The 16,410-nt window shown below is 36.3% G+C and overlaps 1 protein-coding gene across 7 annotated transcripts in view; it reads left to right on the top strand.

Annotated features, from left to right (window-relative positions):
• LOC112995757 (vasculin) overlaps positions 1-16,410 on the top strand; it is a 34,237-nt gene that overhangs the window by 5,309 nt on the left and 12,518 nt on the right. For 4 of the 7 annotated variants that reach the window (XM_064500745.1, XM_064500741.1, XM_064500743.1 and 1 more), the window contains one exon: positions 10,856-10,975. In XM_064500745.1, coding sequence (XP_064356815.1) covers positions 10,913-10,975 — 63 coding nt within the window. In that variant the 5' untranslated portion in view covers positions 10,856-10,912. Of the gene's footprint in view, positions 1-9,287; positions 9,428-9,830; positions 9,850-10,855; positions 10,976-15,801; positions 15,933-16,410 lie in introns of those variants that run through there. The other 3 variants (XM_064500744.1, XM_026120943.2, XM_064500746.1) reach the window with 3 other exon arrangements.

The raw sequence follows: 16,410 nt of genomic DNA, 5'->3' as shown, positions 1-16,410 counted from the left end.
ACTGCAAGTGTAGAATTTCAAGCAGAAGGAACCTAGTTGTATTTTCCCTTTAAATATGAAATTATTCTGTGTTATGAAGTAGTTCTTCTATTCTTAGATTCTGCTACAGTGGAAGAAGCTTTTTGGAATAAAAGTAATGAACAAGTCATTCTAAGCTTTCTTGTTAACTTTGACTGTTCCTAAAATATCTGTTTTAAAAGGTGTTTTGATTTCCGTGACAGTAATATATTTGATTCAGGGAAGTGTCCTAATCCGTGTTGCTCATAAAGCGTATTTAAATGATATCTATATATGAAAGTGGACTGTGTGATAAAGAGCAGGGACATGTTTGGGATTTTCAGAACATGAATGTCTTACAAAGTATGCTGACGTTTTAGATCCTTATACAAGACAAAGGTAGTGCTCTTCAGTTGAGTCATCCTCTCATCAGGTACTTGAGTGCTAGGTAGAAACAGGTTTTTTTTTCTTTTCGCTATGAAGTTAGGTTTGAGGGCTGTGTCTGTACTAGAGAATGTGTTGGTTTAAATGATTGAAAAATTGACTAACGTAGTTTGGCTCCATATACTCATTTCTCAGCGTGGCATATGACTTTAGAAGGTGTTCAGATAGTTCTGACATAGTGCATCCTCCCACCCCTGGTGGTCTGCTGGTAACCGTAGTTCTCATACTTTTTTTTTTTTTTTTAGACAAGATAAGAGGTAGGAAAAAAAGAATGGATATTTTCCTTTAATCTTCCTTATTGTCCAGTGCGAAAATTTGTGTCAATACAGTTGGATGGTGGGAACAGTGAAACTGAAACTGCAGATTTTAGTTGGTCTACAGTAGCACAGTTGAGAGGAGAGGGGCTTCAACTGGACTGTTAGAAACTTAATATCTGTTGAACCTGTGGGAGAGAAAATGTTTAAAGGTTCGACTCCCTTTCAATTAGAGATGAGAATTGCTGACAATGCATTTCTGAGAACCAAAGAAGTTGAGAGAATTATCGTATCCAAACTTCACTTTATTCGTAAATTTGCTGATGTTTGTAAGCCCTCTTGTACATTGTAATGGGGATGGACACCCCTATGTTGCTTTCAAAGCATTAAAGGTTAACTGTAAAGATTTCAGCTGATTCTGTTAGGGGTGTGGCTGTGCATTTAGGTGGAGAAAAGATGAGGGAAATAATCTTCAGGTCAAATAGTCATGCTTTTGCAGAAAATTTTGATTAGTAGAAATAATGTTTTGAGTTTGAAAAACTCTGCAAAGTTTGTGTTTGGACAGCAAAATAACTTGAAATTAACTAGTTTGCTTTGTTCAAGCTAAATGAATGACAGAGCAAGCAAGGTCTCTTAATAAGACATGCCTTCAAAAAGGGAATAAAAATTGAAATGTACAAGGTCTTAGACCAGAAGTATTGTTTGAAACAAACTTTTTTTCAAATTAGTGCTGCTCTTGACTAGCGGTAATGGGGAAGGGCACATCACAAAAGAAATTTGATGTTTTAAGAGAAAATGTTTTGCAACAGAAGGAAAAATTTTTGGAATTAGATTATTTTAATTGTCCACTTAACTTTAAAAAATTACGAACATTTTAATTCATAAAGAAGAGAGACTGTGTCATCTGATAGGGGGGACTTGAGCATATAGTGTCTTTGCCTAGTTAAAAGCAAAATTTTGTCGTTGCCATACTGGCTAATGCTAGATCAGGTGAAGCAAGTTTTCTGAAGCTGGCCCAAGATGGAGAACTGTAGGCTCTGCAGCTTGGTTGTTCAAGAGTTGCTCTGTTTTGGTGAGAATTTTGCCTGATTATGATATTTTTTCCAGAAAACTTCTGACCTTGGCAAATAGCTTTCTCTTTAGTTGTCGTGAAATGCAGTACAGTCAGTTTGATACATCTTTGATAGGGAATATTCTGTTCCAGTTCCCTTCTAGAAAATTGTGTCCCTCCCTTCCCTTCTTGTAGATGGTAAATCTTTTTTAAAATGTCATATGGACTTGGTTAGTGGGCCCCTCTGAATTTCACATATGCTTGGTTTATCTTCCTGACTGAAGAATTTGAAATACTTGCTGTAGCTGATAACCAGGGAAGAAGAACAGCAGAAAGAGCAAGGAGAAACTTGAGCCACTGACTAGTATATAACTCTGTATACTTCATCTAGTGTGTCATAACAACGCTATAGTATATTGTAGAGTGTAATGCAAGATGCTGATGGCTTACAACCTTCTTTTGCCCCATTTGCAAATATTAAGCTAAAAATTAGATGACAGGTGAGGGTGGATTATCAAATGAGCTTGCAGCTGAAGGGTGGAGTTCAGGTTCCCATGCACTGTGGTGTGCCATACTTATGGTAATAGTAACCTGTGAGACAGTAGGTGAAAGAGCATAGGGTATGCATACATGGTAATTCTGTGTTTTCTGAAGACTGTGTATGTATGTGCAAATATCCATGTGCTTTTTAACATCTTTATGCTGCTCCTGAATTTTTCTATGCAAATCAATAGACAGGTTTTTAACTGGTCTTTAGGGAGCATTGAGAGATTTGAATTCATATATTCCTTTAAGATCAAGCTTCAGGAATTCATGGCTTAAAGCTTCTCTAATTTTTTCTGTTAATAAGCTTACTACTTCACTTAAATAGGTAAGAATACCTGAAGCTTGTGAGTTTATAATTGCCTTTTATTTTAATTTTCTTCTAACAATCTCTGAAATAATTTGTGTTACAGAAACTTTCTCCTGTAAAATTTTTCAGGATATCCAGAGTGTGTGAAAAGTATCCCAGCTGAAAACACAGAGCTATTTTTCCTCATCTCTAGCTTCTAGTGGGCTTGTTTCAGCTGCCAGGGTTTTTGTACTTTTTAGTATTACTTTAAAAATGATTTTTCCTGTAAAATTTTAGTCAGCTCCGTTTAAATGGAATTAATTTAATAAGGTAAATTCCTGAGTTGGACAAACCATATGATCTTTTCATAAATTAAACTTTTAGATTCTTGATGTTTTGGCTATTTTATTATGGTATTGACCAGCTTTTCCCTTACTTCAGTGATGCCACCAATTTAAACTGTGTCTTCCTTCTAGTGACATGAAAAAGCTAAGCTTTTTTTATTATGATAGTTCGAACAAGTGATGCCATCATGGACTGAGTGTATTTTACCAACAGTAAAAAAATCTGTCTTAATTATTGAAGACAACTTTCTGAGCTAGAGCAATATTTTTATTTCACATGTTGAAGAGGCTTTACCTCCCTCACAATGAGAACAGAGGTTGGATCTTTTCAGAACAGCACAGGGACTGTCCTTCCTCTGCCAGCTAAATACTGGTTAGACAAGTTAAACAACATGCCCTTAAAATTGGGTGGGGATGGTCTCTGATCTCATGTCCTTGTCATCTTAAATGTTCTGATATGCTTTCTTCTGTTTTAGAGTATGTGCATTTTCTTTTCTTATTTTCAGGTAACTGTCAGAAAATTGTTTGTAGAGATGTTTCTTCAAGTTCTTATGACAGCAGAAGACAGCATTGCTTAGGGGGTAGTCTGCATAGGAGTTTTACGCTCTTTGAAGGAATTACCAGAAAAGCAGTTGTCTTTAAGTCCTTTGCAACTGTTTTTCTTAAGTCTGGCACAAATGTTCCGAGAGAACATCTAGAGAGCTATTTTGGGGCCCACAATCAGGTTCGACAAGTTACATGAAGGGAAGAATCTGCCTCTTCTCAAGTGTTTCAGAACACTCTTGGGCTATATTTTAAATGCAATTACAGCAGTGTAGTTGTTCGTGCTATATTTATGCTGATGGGAAAGGCTTGAGCATAGGAACTCCTAATTATTGTTTAGTAGTCTATATTTGAGTATTATGTAGGATATATATATAGAGAGAATACTGTACATGTGATTGTTACTGCCTGTGTATAGATATGCTGTCTGATCCTAAGGAGGTTCAGTGTTTAAAACTGTCACCTATTTTCTAAGGTATCAGAGCAAGAGGTGAGCTACTAAAGAAAATTTTATGATTAAGTTACAGGATAAAACTTCTTGATATTCTAAGTAAATACAAGTTAGTCTTTTTGAACATTTGTAAGTGGTATGTCTTAATTTTTCAAAAGATGCTTTCCAATTTTAGAACTAGTAAGCAATTAAGCATGCTTTCCTATTTACCATTTTGTGAATGTGAAGACAGTCAGGGAGACACTATCTTTGTTAATGCCATTGACAGAACTATCAGAACTATTGACACAGTAGTAGACAATGTGCTCTCAAAAGGATGTTGTAAGGTAGCACGTTTCTTTACAAGGAGAGGCTTAAGGTTTGTAACCCTGTCTCTGATAAGCTGAAGAGTTACGTTTTCAGTTGAGACATCTCTACTCTAACCTTTATTTTCCAAGGTCTATATCTGTTAAAGGGTAGTGTTACATGTTTTAAAGCTTGATTCTAATGCGTCACAAAATTGTGATCGTGTTTATAGTTAAATATAAAAACAAAATGCATTTAGCCTTGCATTTTTTTAAGAGCTACTTAAACCATTAAAAAACAAAAATGAAAATCTCAACAAATCACAATAGTTAAATGTCAGTACAAATTACATTATATGCCACAGTTGTTTCAGCACTCTGTTGTTTAAAAATCAGATACACTTTTTCTTATTTGGCCTGTTTATAGAAAACAAAACAACTAAAATTCAGAATGTTTGGATTGCACCTACTTCCTCCATTCTCTGTCCCTGCAGTATCCTGGAATATCGCTTCTCTCCCCATCCTCCCTCCTCCTTGTCTGTGGGTTTTCCCATCCTCAGCTTGCTGATACTCTGTCCATGTAGGCGGCCAGTGCAGGTTCCGCTGAGAAGGATTTTTATGAGAGTCACTTTTCCAACTCCTGATGAGTGCTATGCAGCTCGAGATGCTGTTTGTCTATTCCTGGTCTTGTGTAAGTGTACAAATTCTGAGAGAAGGTTTCTGATGCTAGAAAGATCTAATGAATAGAAATGAAGCTAGAAAAAATTCTGGAAGAAGGAATGTGTTTATGTTAGGGTAACAGCGATCAGTTAAATTTATCTTTGTATAACTAGTTCATTCAAGGAGTCCGTAACCTTTGTTTCCTTGTCAGTATTTTAAAGCCAGGTTGGAGATCTCTGTAAATGAAATTACTGTTGTTCATCTGTGTTGACAGGTGCAGCGCAGGAGACATTATATGAATTTCTGGTATATGAAGGAAGTCCGGTTAGATCATAATGGTTCCAGTATCTGATTCTGTTGTTTTTGTTTGTTTTTTTGTTTGTTTGTTCCCTTTAAGGCTTTGTCTTTTCTATTTATTTCCAGCCTCTTATAGATGTCTGGTATGGGGAGGGAGGATGGGGGTGGGGAGGCAGACCTTTCTAGGTATAACTCTTTGCCTTATCTTTTTGCTCCATGGCTTTTGCCAGCATAACTGCTTCTTCGTTTATCAGTGTAGCTAAGTGAGTTAATAAATCCACCTGATTCTGTCTGTAGCGACTCTGCAGTTACCCTGTCTGTAAATGAGTCTGATATGTGTCTGCATTGTATTCTGATTTTTAGTATGCTATGCAGAGATATGAGTGGGACTAACAGATGTTTGCTTGGATTCTACACTATGCTTTGCTGATAATGCTCTTACTCTTCACTAGTTGTTGGAAACTGCTGCCCTGTATTTCTGACCTGCCTATCTAGTGAAATCCTTCAGGAGTGAAGGAAGGTGTAATCTGTAACTGGACATATTTATGTCCCCAATTTAGGACAAATACTCTTCCCCCCCCCCCCCCCCGGTGAACACGAGGGAAAACGTTCTATTCTTGCTGCAAGAAACTGCACATTTTACTAAAATGTGAGTGCTTATGTTTGTTAAACCTAAGGTGTATTACATAACAGTCTCAGGTAGTTTGTTCAACTGGTTCTCCTTTATCTGTGTATTTCACGCCCGTTTTATGTGTTAACCACATGGAGGCCCTTAGCTTCCAAACAAGCTTTGTAAGCAAAACTTAGATGTTAGTCATTTCAGCTGTTGCATACTTTTCCCAGTATTAGTGGATTAAAGTTTGCATCTGATGTTAAAATTGTAACATAAGATGAAGCCTGAAGAAGCAATTTGTTATAAATTCACCCGCAAGTTCATCAGTATAGTCTGTTTTTTTGCTTTTTTGTACTATGCTGAATTTTATCTGCTCTATTGCAGAAAAAATTAAGAATTCAATTTATATATTGATTGTGGTGTGTTCTTCACATTTAAAATATTTGATTTTTAGACACTATGTTGGCTTAAAGGAGCGTAGTTCAGTGGGGGGAGAGGGAGGAAAAAACTGCATAAACTTTATTCTTGTGTAGCTACATCATAAGATGGGGAAAGATGGATTCATTATTACAGTATTATCTTTGTATACATGTGTTATAAGTTAAACTGCTTAATTACAATTATTAATTTCTGACTTTGAAGCATAATAACAATTGGCAAAGATTCAAACATTTGTGTTAGTGTTCGAGAATCTTGTTCTTTAGATATTTAAAACTACTACACTTCTAGCCTCAGTCTGCTGTGACCGTTATCTTGTGATTCTCACGATGTTTTGGATTAACAGACATCTCATTTCTCAGTGGAATTCACTCCTTAACAGATATTCATAAACGCTGTTTAATACCTCATAGGCCCTCTTTTGGTGATGAAGCAAGCCAAGTTCTTTTCTTAGTCTTTTCTTGACCCTGATCACTAAAATAGTTCCTTGTTGTATTCAGTAAAGTTCTGAATTTCAGAATTTTTGCTTTAAATGTGATCATGTTCTGCGGTGGTACTCTTACTCGCACAAAAAAAATAGTGCATGGAAAACTGACCATACTGTTTCAGATTTGGGGTATAATAGGGTAATAATTAATTAATAGGGTCAGCACAAGTTAATGTTAGGAGTTGTTTCTTTAGGTCAGTCTTTATTGTTGTTGTGAGTTGGCTCTAGATTTTTTTTCTTAGCTTTTTCACGGAAGTGTTGATTTTAATTCATATAATTGCTCTCTACTATACTTCTCAAGTGTTGCCTTTATTTTAAGGAAGGGTGATACATTGCATTTTCCCGGCTACTTTTCAGAGGCAAATAAGTGAAAAATGAGTGCTTCCAGCTACTTTAACTGGTGAAAAATACTTTGTTACAAAAGAACCCTACCAACCAAACAATAAAAAAAAAAAAAAAATCTCTTTGGATGTTGGCTCAGCATACTTGGTGCAATGTTTTTCTTATTTCAGTTGCTACTGTGGCTCAAAGGTGTGTTACTGAGTTATCTTTATAACAAATATCTTCACTGTACATCTTTTGAAACATCATCGTTTGACGTTTGCTGCCTTATCGTTGAAGATCCCCACAAAAATTAATAAATTTAATTTTGTATAATTAAATATTAGGCTATTGGAGCAATTGTTGCATGCTACCTAAAACAAATGCTTTACAGGCTTCTCTCATATGCCCCACAATAAGCAAAATTGAAGAACAGTTGAAAATTGAAGAACAGTCTCTTTGCTGCAGAATATTCTGCTATCCACATACACAGCAAAACATAAAATTTAGATGAATTTATGCACTGTCTATAGAAGACAGTCTTTCTGAAGTCACTGTGCAATTCTTGAATCGAATGTTGGGGATCATTCCTGAGATTAAATTGAATATTTTGAACAGTCTGATTGAAGAGACTTGAATGCATTTGAATGTTAATCATATGAGGATAGCAGTATTTCAGTACCTTTTTTATTCTTGCCTTTTTAAAATTGTGCAACTCTGCTGCTTCAGTAATAGACAGACTGAACCAAGATAGCATTTTTGACTTCTTATTAGAGAATGGCAGCTGTATTTTTGAGGCTGTGCTACTAGAATTAAACTAAATGATGAATTTTGGGCCTAATCTTTTGTTCTCAAAAGAGATTCTGAAAGCAGTGGAGGCATTGTGTTAGGGTCTGTGCAATTTCCCTGAATAAGCTTAATTCTGATAGCAGTTTTAATGTGAGGAAAACAACAGCTGTTCCATCGGTGTTAATGAAGTAGCTGATCTGTTGTATGGTGTATGTGTAAGAGAAGACTTGCTAGCAGTCACCTGAGTTCTTCATAGTCTGTCAGTACAATTAAAGCAGATTCTTGTAAATGCTTGTATGGGTGCTATTAACCCTCATTCTGTTTTTAGTTAAAAGTAGGACAGTTGTCCCATGTTTGTGAAAGGCAGAAGTGTTCTACTAAAATAAAATTGCTTTAGTATCCACATAGTAGTGGGGAAACCAACTGTCGAAGATCAGTGTTACTTATCAGCCATAGCAGCTCCTCAGCCTTTGTAAAGGCAACTCTTGTTTGGTGTCAAGTTGGAAACATGTATCTAAATTTCTGCAGAGCTGCTCTTGTATTCAGTTTTTTCATTAATAACTCCAGTATTGAAATGCTACGAAATTTGTAGATGGTACTAATCTGGGTAGAAGTTGCAAGTGCTCTGGAGGATGTAGTATACAGAAATGTCCCAGACTGCTGGCTTAAGAAGTAATGTAGCTCAATAGCAGCAAAAAAGATTTGGGTCAGATCTTATAGAAGAAACTTTTCTGATGGTGGAAGAGTAGTTCAGTACTGGGACACATTGCAGTCTGTGTCATTGGTTTAACTTAAACTGAAAAGCAACCGAAAATCAAACTGATGTTTGGCAACCAAGCTGACCGTGAATTGTTTAAGGCAAATATAGCCTGAGGCAGTAGAGTAGTTTTGTTGACCTTCCATTCTTGCTTTTTGTGATGTTGTGTTCCTTTTCAGGAAGATATTTTTGGTAGAGTGTCCTAGGGCTAGCTAATATTTGCTAGGTCATTAAAACAGAACTCATGCTTGTAGTGAAAATCTGTTTATTTTAGTGACATTATCAAAAAACCTTTTTAGAGGTTTTAATTGAAGAACTGAAAATATGGAGATTTGAATCATAGTTTGTGAATAAACATTTAAGTCTGCATTAAAGGATTTAAACCTGCATTTAAGCTGCAGACAAAGGTTGGTAAAAGTTTTCCAGTCCTGGGATACTTGGTGGTCACCAGGTCTCACCTCAACTTTTAATTAAGGTTAAAAAAATTAAAGCTAGGAATATTAGTGAGTTAAGCATAAACTCTTCTCATGACAGTTGGATAGATAGTAGTATTGAAAAACTTGGCTAGTTTTGTTTAAACAGTAAGATTAATATATTAAGAAATCACATTGTTAGTGCCTTTGTTGTCCCACTCCTGATAGTTGATTCACCAATAACTTGATAATGTATTTTGGATTCTAATGTTCTCAATGGATTTATGCTGAGTCTCTCCACTTGTTTTTTAGACTGTGAGTACCTTGGTCTGAAGATCTGTTTTTTGTGCCAATCTTCCAATACCGATATCTGCCTCATCCTTTCTAAAGATTTAGTGATTCTTCAACTAGGAGATGCGAGCTGTGTATGAAGGAAGGGGAGTTATGCAGAGGTAGAATACACGTTTGTTTGGTGCCCCGAAGCAAATGCACATAGATATTTAATATGTTTTCAGTAGCTGAATATCTAACTGTGTGTATATCACACTTAAAATACTTCTGAATCATTAATAACTGCGCTCACTACAGACCGTGGTTCAGATGTCCTTGTAATTTAGGTAGTTCCATCCATTTCTTCCCTTTCTGTGCTATAGTTCAGCTTCAAATTATATGGGTAACATTATCTTGTATTTTTTTGCTTACTGAGTGATGTTTTCCCATCTGTGAGGAGAACATGGAGTAGAAGAAGTACTCTTGGGTCTTAACATCTTAAGCCATTCTCTTGCCCATTCTTCTAATGGTCTTCTCTCATGATCAAAATCTGGCAGGATTTCTTGCTGGGAGGGACCTGACCTGAAGTGGTCAGTTATCTGCGGTAAGCCACAAAATGTATTGCATCTCAATGCTTGTGCAATAATATTAGTAATTTAACTGTTAACTTAGTAAACTAAGTAAATTAAACAAGATACTATATTTTGGTTTATTTTTAATAGTTTTTACTGGCAGACTCTGGTGTTATCTTCAAAGTCTGCCTTTTTTTCTGTTTGCAGAAGTTTAAACCTAGTATAATTTTGCATACCGAGTACAGGAAATTAACTGATTTAACATGTCTAAATGTGTTTTTTCATGGCGGCAGATTAGTTTGAGTTAGAAGAATGAGTGCAAGTGTTTGAGCAGATAGTTGCTTTTTGGGATGTCATTCATTACCTTTGAGTTGTTACTGGTAATGAAGAAGATAGTTCATCTACAGAAGCTTTTTATTTTGTTAGAAAATGCTGTTTGTTTGGAGGGGAGGGAAGACAGCTTTTCCAGGGAAAAAAAAAGTGAAACTAGAGAATTTTACTGGATTTTCAGAAGTGTTTCTGGAATTGTATGTCCTGTTTCCATTGAGTCTAGAGAAAATCTGGGAGTTTTTGTGGCCGTGAGCATCCAGTCTTTTCATGAAAAACCTTAGTATGGCCTCTGAGATGAACTTTTAGAAACTAACTTGAAAAATTAGCTTCTCCTAGTAAACAAATGAAATAGCTCTCTAATCCATTCCAGACAGGACCAGAAAATATTTCACAAGCTAATTTTGCCACAGCTTTCTCATCTGGCCTCACACAAGATGCCTCATATTTTTTATTTCCTTTTATAAATGAGGTGAATGGTATGGTTCTGTTTTCAATACCTGTAAAATATTAGTGTGATACTTTGGTATTAAAAGAGCAAGTGTGCTGCCATAATGACAGATGAAACTATGTTAGATTAAAAAACAGATTTGTTTGACAAAATAGTACTAGAAAACAGAAGGGAAATAATGATCGAAACACCATGAGTATAATAATCTATTAAGATAAACATCTGAAATGTACTAATTTCTTGGTTTTTTCCAATTACAGGGACTTGCCATGAGGTGCTGAAGCCTTGTTTCACTGATTCGGAGAGACTGGACCTAAATGGCGCAGCATGACTTTGCTCCAGCCTGGCTTAATTTTCCTACTCCGCCATCATCAACAAAGGTATGTTCTTGTCTGTCCTTTTGAATAGACAATCTTATTAAAGAAGTTTAAATGCTATCACCTCAATCATAGTAAAAATATAAATCTCTTTATGAATACATGAAGAGTGATAACAGATGTCTTCTAGTAAATCTTGCTGTGATGTTTTAAGTAGTTGGACCTCGGTTGTCAAGTTTGTATCTCTTTTTGTCCATGCTGCTGAGTTCAAGAAAAGAAATATGTGCTTGGACACATTGTCAGAACTGTTGTTAGGTTGAGTTTACTTTCATCAGTAATTTAAGCTGAATTGCTGTATTTTTGTACTAAAAGAAATGAGACGGGTATATGTTATCTCTTTAGTGTCCTATACCTTTCACAGAAAAGCATTTATTCTGTCATTTGAATGTTTCTTAAAAAAAAAGTTGAAATAGACTTTCCGAAAGGTCTCTTCAGTTGCTAGTGGGATGCTTGTGAGTGCTGCTGAGGTGTGGTGCTTTCAAATAGTTGTGTCTCCTTCCTGTGGCTGTTTTATCTACAGTGCCTTATTCACCTTATGCAACAGGACAGTTAGCTTGGGAATAAGAAAGTGCAATCCCTGAATCATTAGGACTTGTAAGTGTTCTAGGAAGACTTGAGTATGTCTGTGTCATCTAAGTGTTCCTTAAGTTTTTGCTCTCTGCCTTATGCTCCTACATTTCTTTAAAAAATCTTCGGTGAATGCAGAAGCAGAGGCAGCACTGGATATTTCAAATTACTGTCATTTGTTAGGTTTCTTAACAGAGAAATAAAACAATCTTCATTATAAATCCTTTTGAATGCAATGTCCACAGTGGTCTGCAGCTCTGAGAATGGCATTGCCTTGTTTTAATGTATTTATGTAACTTTCTTGTCCTTCATATCCATGCAAAATAACCCCTATAAACTTACTTCTGTATGCTTGTGCTATTGTTAAATGCGGAGTCAGTGTTAGTTGTGTCCTCTTTGCTTTATTTAAGTGTATGTACATTATATATGAACATTCATATGCACTTGCATTTTTTAAAGATGAGTCGTTGAGTTGAGTCATCATATTCCTCTTATTTCTTTCTTCTGCACTGATCTAGCTATCTTTGTTTAGTATCGTCTTTAAGCAACTGTCAGTTGTCTTTCTGGGAACATTAGGCCTATCTGTTCCTAGATGGTAACTGGGGTCTGTTTATTTTTATTCTGTTTGATTTCTGGAATATTTAACTGCTTTTGATCTCCTTTTTCCAATTTAATAGATTTCTACCTACAGGAACAGTCATCAGAGGTTAGATTAAGATGGTGTCACACTTACGCAACAGTCTTTCTCTGCATATTTCAAGAATCTGCTGGAAGAAATTTACCTGCACACTTAAAATGTCAATAGAGCAGGATAAAAATAACTTCCAGCACTACCTCAGAACTATCTGAATCTATTTTTTTTTTCCCTTTGCCACTTCCTTCCTGAATTGTGGGAAATGTCGTTGTAAGCATCTGTTGTGGATCTTGCGCTCTCCCGTGAATCTTTGCCTCAAGGGATTTAGGGTAGGCTCTCTTATTTTTTTGGAAAAGCTTAACAGTAGGTTACACAGGAGCTTTCTCAATTATGGTTTTTGTGCATCATCTTACACTTTTTGAAATGGCGCTTATTTCCTGGCTTCACCTGTTCCCTTGTGATTAGCCTTTCATGATATACAGCACATTTGGACATTAAGCGCTCAGTGTCTCTTTGGTCTGACACGACGTGTAGTGACTCTTAATTTATAGCATAAGGTTCATTCTGTCATTCCTCAAAAATGTGGGTCTTTCTGAAGGGTCCCCCTCCAACCCATCATTTCCTAGAGCAGACAGACCGTTTATTATTCTCCCCGTATCTCAACAATATAGCTGCAGAGCAAGCAGAAAAGAAGGGCTGAGATGAAGGATGGGTTGAAGAGGGGAAGGTGTCTCGTGTTCCGTGCAGAGTGGAGCTGGGATGAGGCTATGGTATCAACATCCCTTAAACTTGAGAAGAGAAACTGAGCTCTATCCTGTCAGGTTTTTATTTCCTGGAAGAGGACCTTTTAGGTATTACATCTTTGGGGATTTAGTTGCCCTCAGTCCTGGATAGCTGAAGTTTTCCCTTGCGTGGGTAAAAGGTTGACATCAGAAGAACCAGATACCAGGAAATAAGGATTGTGAATGAGCTTTCTTAATGTGACTGATACAGGTAACAGCTTGGCTGAAATCCACCTCACTTACTGCTGCTGATTTCCTTTTAAGGATAAGTGCTATGAATATGTTTTTTGTTTGTTGTTGGTTTTTTGTCTGTTTGTTTTTAATATCATCTGCCTGCTACTTACATAGCAAAGCCCACTGTTGGGTAGCTTTAGTTTAAGTCTAGTACTTGCATCAGTACAGTATTGCAGCTGGGCAGGTGGAAACAGGAATGTATCATCAGTAGTGTAGGCAGCTTGGGATATGGAGAAAACGTCTCTGAAAGCATTCCTGTAAAATATGTATGAGGAGATTGTAGACAGGCTGGTATACTCATGGTTTTTGCAAGGTTGTCCTATTCCTTCATGTTAAGCAATAAGACTTATGCTTGAAAATCATTTTGCTTTGTTTTTGACTAGCTGAATTAAGTCAGATAACTTCTCAGCTTCCAGAAATAACCAATAGATTTCCTGTTGATTAGAAAGTTTACTGTCATCTTTGCCACAAAAACCTTTATAGGCTGATACCTCCATCATGTGGGGAGAATGCAAACTGCACAATATTTGCACACAACTTAGTGAATTGAGATGCATTATAGCATGTGCAACTCAAACACTATATATAAAAAATCCTCTCAATTAAACTTTGTGAAAATGTATTTTTAAAAGTTCAGTTAAAAAATGAAAGTTAAACTCCAAAGGCAATACTAGAAGGTTGTCTTCATATGTAAATGAATATAGAGCTATCTTCTAAAATTTCATATTTAATCAACAAATCTGGAGCTTGCTTAAATTTTGGTAGCTTATTCAAAGTTTGCTTTATAAATATTTTTTAATTGTAATGGAAAGATTCATTATGATAATTTGTTAACTATTTAGATCTCTTGATTGCTTTTTGTGGTTTTTCTGTTTTCTTCCCTGCATTTGTCAAGGAGACTCACTGTTCAGATCTCTAATGATAAGGGGTTGTCCCTATCAAGTTGACTTTGTACAATCTGGAAATATACTTTTATTTTAAACTTATTTTTGGGCTACTTGAGCTTGAATTTAAGCCAATAGGTTCTGAATACCACATTGAGCTCTCCTGAGGGCATCTTCAGTGGAACTTAGATGTCATCTGTTGTGTGCTTGTGTCTTGAGAGGGGAGGGATAAGAAGAAAATCATTTTCTGCCACATTTTTCTCAAAAGAGGTGAACTTCTTACTCTGTAATTCAAGCTTTTATAATTATTCTCTTTGACCAGTGGAGTACTCCTAAATTAGCTATGTTCATATTTAATAGCTAATAGTTTTTGGAATGTAACCTCAGGCTTTCTTTTTCAGACCTGCTTTATTTATGGCTATGTTTGAATCATGATGTCAAGGTTTTCCTTCATAGTCATGAAGGTTGCACAGTATCTCTAGATAGGTTGACTAGGAAAATTCATAGGTTAATGTGACGGACGGGATGGATAATGCCTATATGAAGTGTCTACATGGCTACAAATCAACACCAAAAAGCAGTCAGCTTAATGAAGTCAGGCCAACATCAAACCCCAAGCTGAAGAGCTGTAGCTGCTCTTAATCTGAGTTTACTAGTACCAGTGTTAATATGACCCTTGCATTTAGGCTATATGGATTTCAAACCTTGTCACAAATGGCCTTTTGAGATGCCCCTTGCAAGATGACAAGGTCTCTAAAACTAAATTTCACATAAATAGTATTTAGCATGTGACAAACAGTGGGGTTTTTTTGTTTGGTTGGTTTTTTTTGGTGAGAGAAAAAAGAAATGTGAAGCTTGAGGTTCTTATCATGATAATGAGCAATTCCCCCTGCCTTCAGGAAGTTTGAGTTTGCAGATTGTGCTTATCCTTACTTTTTATTCTAATGTACTTTTATCACCCCCTCACCTACAGCCTTCCACAAATCTCTTTTCTAAGGGTGATGCTTGGTCTTTCTCCGTATTTCCTTAGACTTCAGGTTAACTGCTTTTCTTTGTTTGTTTGATTTCCCCCTCTCTAAATTACAAGTGAATATTAAAGATTTTCCTTTAGATAGTCATCTTAAACTTATAAGGTGAAATTATGATTCCATTTGCTCCTTTAAAGCCAGGACCTTTCTGCGTATTTCCTTTTGTTTTTCTTCATTAAATGTTTTCAACTGTATTACTATTCTGCTCTTTCATTTTTCTTCCCGCCTCCTTCTGAGGATTTGAATCAGAAATTGGCATCTCTTCAGTCAAACGTGGGACCTTTCAGGCTTCTTCAAGCCTTCTGAAGCATACAGAGGATTTTTTTTTTCTTTCAGATGTAGTCTGAAGAACTTAGAACTGCCTTTTTACTTAGGTAAAGTAGAATGGATGTCTCTGTTTCTTTCTCCAGAGGTGTATAGGAAAGGTAGCAGCTAAAACTTAGATACTTTCTGAGGATTTTGCAGGGATAATGTTTCATGATGAAATGAGGTCTAGATCAAGACAGGAGGCAAACTGATTATTTTATCCTAGACACGCTGCTATCGGAATAGAATGTTTCACCTTTTTTGCCTCAACTCAGAATATGTAAGAATAAGAACTGGTACATCGTGGATCATGGGCTGTATGATCCCAAGGATTATGTGAATAAGCCATTATTACTGTCTTTTTTTTTTTTTTTCTCCCCTGAATATTCTTCAGATCTGGAGAGGGAAAGGGCTTCAGGCAGCAAATGGATACTTGTGCAGTAAAGCAGATGCTTCCTGAAGTTGTTAGATCTACTTTTCTGACTTTGTACCTTTTCACAGAGCTGTTCATCTATGCATTCACAGGTAATATGGCACTTGGAAGCGCTGGATCTCTTGGTTACATGCAGCGCAGTGGACATATATGTGCTCAGTAGGTTTGGTACTGAGAGAAGGGGGCTTTCCTTCATCTGCACCAAATGGGTTTTGTGGCAGGCGGGTGCTGGGGAACAGAGTCTTCCTCTGTCACCTGCAGCTGTGCAGTACATCCAACAGTAAGACTAAGCATTGCTTTTGTAGGATGAAAATCTGTCCTTTATTTCTTGAGCTGTGGTAGTGAAAGAAATGCTGTAGTATTAAAATAGTAAAGACAGCTGCTGTAAGATGTGGTTTTTTTAGGTTTAATTCCCTAAGGTATGAGTTCTAGTAAAGATGTATCTTGACTTCTTTGAGTGCTATTCTCAGCACAAGATTTTAGTTAATAAAGTACTTCCTACTGATATATTATTTATTTATTACTTTAAAATTTCTGATGCCTACTTTTCTGATAATTTGAAGTATATTG

The sequence above is a fragment of the Dromaius novaehollandiae genome, chromosome W (assembly GCF_036370855.1).
Source record: "Dromaius novaehollandiae isolate bDroNov1 chromosome W, bDroNov1.hap1, whole genome shotgun sequence".
Lineage (NCBI taxonomy): Eukaryota > Metazoa > Chordata > Aves > Casuariiformes > Dromaiidae > Dromaius > Dromaius novaehollandiae.
This window is presented reverse-complemented; position numbering and strand designations above follow the sequence as displayed.